The 6,504-nt window shown below is 57.2% G+C and overlaps 1 protein-coding gene across 2 annotated transcripts in view; it reads left to right on the top strand.

Moving 5' to 3' along the window:
- LOC105820645 (tubulin beta-3 chain) overlaps window positions 1-6,504 on the top strand; it is a 13,417-nt gene that overhangs the window by 4,094 nt on the left and 2,819 nt on the right. The window contains exons 1-2 of one of the 2 annotated variants that reach the window (XM_012657181.1): window positions 118-271; window positions 6,082-6,190. In XM_012657181.1, the coding sequence (XP_012512635.1) occupies window positions 215-271; window positions 6,082-6,190 (166 nt within the window). In that variant the 5' untranslated portion in view covers window positions 118-214. Of the gene's footprint in view, window positions 1-117; window positions 272-6,081; window positions 6,191-6,504 lie in introns of those variants that run through there. The other variant, XM_012657180.1, reaches the window with a different exon arrangement.

The raw sequence follows: 6,504 nt of genomic DNA, 5'->3' as shown, positions 1-6,504 counted from the left end.
GGGAGAGGCGGGGGCCGGCGCGGGGCGCGGTGCTGAGGCTGCGGGGCCCGGGCCACCCGCTGCGGCGGCGCCCGCGGATTGGCCGCCCGCGGTGACGTCACGGGGCGTGGCGGGCGGGCGCGGCTATAAGAGCGGGCGGCGGGGGCGGCGGACCCTCCGCAGCCAGCCCGGCCCATCCGCGCCCGTCCCGCAGCCGCCCGCAGACGCGCCCAGCATGAGGGAGATCGTGCACATCCAGGCCGGCCAGTGCGGCAACCAGATCGGGGCCAAGGTGAGGCCGCGCGCCGCCCCCTCCGCTGTCCCGCGTCCCCGCCCGGAGCCCGCCCGGCAGGGAGGGAGGCGCGTGCACCGGGGCTGCACCCCGAGCCGCACCCGCCGCTGCCAAGCCGGGAACAAAGGGACGTGCCCGGCCCCGCGCCGCGCGGCCAGGACGCGGGAGTCCTCGCCCTCCCTCGGCCCCCGCCCGGGCGACCCGGGCTGGCGGGCGCGGCGCAGCGCGGCCCCGAAGCCTCAGCTTCATCCGCACCTGTGTCCCCTCCAGGGGCCTCCGCAGGTGCAGCTGGGGGCGCCGTCTGGGCGTGGCCCTCTCTTTTGCGGCCGTGAGATGGGTGGAGTGGGCAGGTTTGGGTGGGGCCCTCCCCCAAAGGCCTAAGGATCTCCTCTGCCCAGACCCCCTGCTGGAGGAACGGACGTCCCCCAGAGGCCGGTGCTGCGCTGCTGTCCCCGGCCTCGCTCTGACAACCCTCAGCTTCCTAGCCCCACCCTATTCCTTTGTTAGAGGGGTTGGGCCTGGAGTCAGGGTGACCTTGGTCCAGGACTGGACTATCCCCGGGCACAGCGCTGCCTGGGCAGATCCCCCTCCGAGCCGGACTGCGCCCACCCAGAGCCCACCGGGCCGGAGGTTGGACATGGGAACAAAGCTCCGGGGCGTGGAGGCCGCATCGCTGCCCGGCCTTTCTCTCCCCATTGTTAGCTCCCCGCGCAGATGCTGCTGCAGTGACCCTGCAGGGAGCCTCGGGCGGGGGCCTCATCGCTGCCTGAACTCACGGGGTCATGTCCTGTCCCGAGTCCTAGGAAGCCGTCCCTTGCCCAAGGTCACCCAGCAAGTGCAAGACCGAGCTGGGCTGCCCATTTGGCTCAGCCCCGGCAGATGCTACCTAGGACTCAGGCGGGCTGGGTCTTCCCTCGGAACAATGTGGGGCGGGAGTGGCTTTGTCAGGACCAAGGCCAGGGCCCCAGCTCAGGCGTGGTGCTGAGCCGGGTCCCTTAAGGCTGCGGTGGTGGAGGCAGGTCCTGGAGGGGAAGGGGCGCGGAAAGCCTTCCTCTGGAGGCTGTTGCCATAGAAACCAGGCAGGAACAAAAAGCTAATTACAACAGGGCTGGGCAGCCACGTGGCTGACATGCAAATTGCAACTTTGGCTTCTGGGTGGCGGTGCCTGATGTGGGGAGGGAGAGGCCCCATAGCAGGAGGACTTGCTAATCACCCCATAAGACAGCTGTGCCTGCCAAGGAGAGGGGCTGGGGGAGGAGAGGCCTGGGGCACAGTGGCCACAAATCAAATGAGGACTCCGGGGAGTCTCTGACAGATGCCCTGGCCTGCTGGGAGGGGTCGAGGGCTCACTGATGTGGTCACTGGGCCCAGGCCTGCTCTGAACATCTGCTCCTGGGAGGGTCAGTGGTCACTGGGGGGTGGGGGAGGACAGGCAACCCTGAGGCCTCCCTGGTGATCTTCCTCCTCCTCCTCTTCTTCCTCCTCCTCCTCCTCCTACTCCTCCTACTCCAGTGTGGCTGGGATGTGCCCAGAGTTGTGGGAGCCCTGGCCTAGAGGTCAGATCCACACTACAGACACCTCCTGGGCCTCTGTGGGCAGAGGTAGTCACCTAAATGCTGGACAATGTCCTGGGCTGAGATTTGTTCTGCTTCTCAGCACAGTGGCACTTAGGTTTTTCCATTACTTTTTATTCCTTTCGAGTTGTTTTACTAATTTATGTTTGTTTAAAGATTAATATTTGATTCTTTTGAATAGTGCAAACAACAGAAAAGTAAATTTTCTTGAGGGGCCCATAGTGTCTCCCTCTACCACTGCTGCCTTTTGTGGCAACCAGTGCAAATAAAGCAGCTCGGTGTTTTTTGTCCTGCCCTCTTGCCCTGAAAGGTCTCCGGAGATCAAACTCCAAGCCCCCTGGGCCAGGCCCCATACCGGGGATTTGCCGGCTCAGCATCTTCCCCCACAGACAGGACGCCTCCTATAGCTAGTGTGTGCCGCAGCAGGTGGGGGTGTGGCAGGTTTTCCCCGCCCAGCAGCAGCAGCAGCTGACTGGGTGGCTAAGTGGGGCTGCTTTCCTGCTCTGGGGTCCTAGGGTGGTGCCTGGCTCAGAAGGGCCCACTCACTCTGGGAAGGGACCTGGCTGGGGTTAGGGGGGTGTGGAGGGAGGTGAAGGTGATCTCAGGCAAGAAGCAAACACACTCCTCCTAAGTGGTAACGTGATTCATCACAATTTGCCCTGGGGCTTTAGCACAATGAGGTGGGGAGATGGGTCTGGTCCTCCCCAGGATTAGGAAAGCTCAAAGGTCTGGGAAGTTGAGTCACTTGTCTGCAATCATACACTGGCCTGAGGGGAAAGGTGGGGGGGACTCATGACTCCCCCCAAAGGAGCAGCTGAGTGTGGTGGTTTCCTTTGGTGGGGTCTTGGGCCCCGACCCCATCCTCCTCCCCCAGAGGGGCAGGGCAGTCCTGAGCCGTCTGGAAGGAGCCTTTGTCTGCGCCCCTGCCAGCTGCCGGGGACTCCCGGGCACCCCCGCCTCTCGCTGCTGGGCGGAGCCCGGGGGTGGGGCCCGGACCCGGGCAGCGGGAGAGGCCTGTCCTGGTCACCGTGAAGCTGTGGGTCGGGGTGGGGGTGGAGGGCAGGTGTCTGGGGTCTTGGAGGGGCCTAAACTGAGAGCCGCCGCACCCCCGCTCGGCCCGGCCCAGCTGTTCTCGGAGGATCTGAGCGCGCGCGTCAGCACCGCGGACAGCGCCCGGCTCGGCCGCCGCCCCGCCCCGCCCACGAGACAAACCCAAACCCGGGGCACTAACCAGGAGACGTAGCCTGGACCCCTCATCGGGCAGTTTTCTTTTCTGGGGTGACGCTAACAACTTAGTTCACAAGATTATGTTTTATTATTTATTAAGTATGCTGCATAATGCATTTTACTGATAAGATACTTTATTTTAAATAATGTTTTTTATTAATATGCTGCATAATACATTTTACTGATAAGATACTTTATTTTAAATAATGTTTTTTATTAATTTTAACTACAAAAGCAATTAATTATTAATATATTCTCCTGGCTGGGCGCGGTGGCTCACTCCTGTAATCCTGGCTCTCTGGGAGGCCGAGGCGGGCGGATTGTTAGAGCTCAGGAGTTCGAGACCAGCCTGAGCAAAAGCGAGACCCCGTCTCTACTAAAATTAGAAAGAAATTAATTGGACAACTAAAAATATATAGAAAAATTAGCCGGGCATGGTGGCGCATGCCTGTAGTCCCAGCTACTCGGAAGGCTGAGGCAGAAGGATCGCTTGAGCCCAGGAGTTTGAGGTTGCTGTGAGCTAGGCTGACGCCACAGCACTCACTCTAGCCCGGGCAACACAGTGAGACTCTATCTCAAAAACAAAAAAAATTCTCCTTGTTAAAAAAGAAGTGAAACATTGCAGATAAGGCTAAAATGCCACTTAACCACCTCTCTAGGTCCCCTTTCCAAGTGAGGACAAGGTTTCTTTTCTGTCCGTTTTATTTATTTGTGCACATGGCCTTGAAACTTTAAATAGCATCTAAAATCTTTTAAAAAAATGAAGCCAACATTTGCTGAATGCTTTTATGTAAAGCCTTGTGCTATCACTTGATGTGGGTCTTATGAGCATGCCCATCTCACAGATGAGAAAACTGAGGTGCTGAAAGGCAGAGTCCCTGGCCCAGAGCCACCCTGCTCATTGCTTCACACTCTGTAAAGAACTTCCCATAGATGTTGCCATGGCACAGCGACTAAACACTCTCTTCTGGCCCCCCACATACTTGGTTGAGCTCATTCCTCCTCTACAGGGGCTGGTAGCTGTGGAATTCCCTGAATCCAGAGATTTGGGGTGCCCCAGGGAGCTGAGGACCAAGGCCCAGGTCTGGCATGTTGCCATCACCTAAATGGAGGGAACTCTGAGACAGCCTCAGGGGCCAAGCACCATGTAGGAAGCTCAGACCAGGCCACAAATGCCTCCGTGATTTCTGTGATTTTATTTTTCTAATGAAAAATTTAATGCAAAAAGAAGAATAAAACTTAGCAATGATGAAATACACAAATGGGGAAAGCAACCCAGTCCTCACCCTCACAGAGATGACTTCTGGTAACAGTCTCTCAGGATGAACTGGCAGACACCTATGCATTTTATAAGAATTACTCTGTTCAGGCCAGGCGCGGTGGCTCACGCCTGTAATCCTAGCACTCTGGGAGGCCGAGGCGGGCGGATTGTTTGAGCTCAGGAGTTCGAGACCAGCCTGAGCAAGAGCGAGACCCCGTCTCTACTAAAAATAGAAAGAAATTAATTGGACAACTAAAAATATATAGAAAAAATTAGCCGGGCATGGTGGCGCATGCCTGTAGTCCCAGCTACTCGGGAGGCTGAGGCAGTAGGATCGCTTGAGCCCAGGAGTTTGAGGTTGCTGTGAGCTAGGCTGACGCCACAGCACTCTAGCCCGGGCAACACAGTGAGACTCTGTCTCAAAAAAAAAAAAAAAAAGAATTACTCTGTTCATACTCCTAAGCTTTTTAAAAAATTTATTTTAACTAATCTTTTTTGAAAAGCTAACATGCACATGACAAAATTCCAGCAGTACCAAAGGGCATGCAGTGAAAAGAAGTCTCTGTCCCCACCCTGGGAGCTACCCCCAGGCACAGCGTTCTGTGTGTGTCTGAGACACACATATGTGGGTAAGCATGTGCAAACTGTTTTCTAACCTCCTCTCTCGTTGAGCAATCTTTTCACCAGGCCACGACTCACATCAGTGGCCCTTTGTCTCTGGAGGCCTTCATACCCATTAACTCATCTGAAAGTCACTCCAGCCCTGACAGCAAGAAGGAGGGGCCGTGGGGGAGATCAGGCAGCCCTGGGAAGCTGGGCAGCATGTGACCCACGAGGCTTCCTGCCCGCCCGCGCAGACACTGTGCTCCAAGATGGCCCGGGATGCGGCAGCACTTTGCTGCAGCCCTTCCTCTCCCCCAGGGTGTGTGCCTTTGCGGGCACACATTTGTGCTGATAATTCTGTGTAGCACTATCTGCCACACACCATTCGTAGGCTTTGCACAGACTAACTCACTTTATTCTCACAAAGACCCGTCATCAGGCCTATCATACAGATGGGGACACTGAGGCACAGAGAACCCTCATGACCTGCCCAAGGCAACACAGCTGGGAAGGCTGGGGCTGGGCTCTGGACCCGGGAGGTGCAGCCCCTGAGTGTACGCCTGGGAGTAGAGTTCGAGAACCACTTTAAGTTCCTGCCCCGGTAGTGACAGGACGAGTCCCGGGACTGGGACGATGCCAGCTCCACACAGACAGTTTGGGTGACCTCGGGCAAGTCATTTCCCACTTGGGACCCCAGTGTCCCCTCTGCTGACCCAGCTGGGGATGCTCAGTGGGATTGGCCCCTGTGGCTCCTGTGGCCGAGGCCAATGATGCTCAAGACGCCTCCAGATCTGCTGCTGGACGCCGTTTGCTCTGACGCTCAGGGGCAGATACTGTAGCCAAAAGTATGATCCTGAACTCTGGGCCTCTGAACCCTGCTCTGCCTCCTCCTGTGAGCCATTCTCTACCTTTTCTGTGCCTCCGTTTCCTTGTCTGAAAGGAAGAAATAACAAAACTACCCCTCAAGGTGTTTATTACTAAGTCCCCTTTGTGGAGGAGTCACCTGGCCAAGGCCCCTTGCCAGCGAGCGCACGGCCGGGTCTGGAAACCTGGGTCTGTGTCAGTCGAGGGAAGGCTTCGGGAGGCAAAGGCCTGGCAGGGGTCATGGCCACCTGCTGACCCCTCCTCTCCCACTTCTCCTATAGTTCTGGGAAGTCATCAGTGATGAGCACGGCATAGACCCCAGCGGCAACTATGTGGGGGACTCGGACCTGCAGCTGGAGCGGATCAGCGTCTACTACAATGAGGCCTCCTGTGAGCACCTGCCCAGCCCCCACCCTCCACCCTGGGGAGCACCTGGGTTGGCGGGGTCCTGGCTTCTCTGCCCCCCCTAAGAGGCCAGCAGGCATAACTGGATATCCAGACTCACAGAATAAAAACAACAAATTGTAGTGACAATCACTACAAAGTGAGATTCAAACATATTTAATGGCCAGGCGTGGTGGCTCACACCTCTAATTCCAGCACTTTGGGAGGCCGAGGCAGGAGCATTGCTTGAGCCCAGCCTGGACAATAGCGAGACCCTGTCTGTACAAAAAAATTAAAAAATCAGCCAGGCATGAGGGTGC

The sequence above is a fragment of the Propithecus coquereli genome, unplaced genomic scaffold, assembly GCF_000956105.1.
Source record: "Propithecus coquereli isolate 6110/MARCELLA unplaced genomic scaffold, Pcoq_1.0 Scaffold531, whole genome shotgun sequence".
Taxonomy (NCBI): domain Eukaryota; kingdom Metazoa; phylum Chordata; class Mammalia; order Primates; family Indriidae; genus Propithecus; species Propithecus coquereli.
Note: the sequence above shows the minus strand (reverse complement) of the source record. Positions and strands in the feature narration are given on the sequence as shown.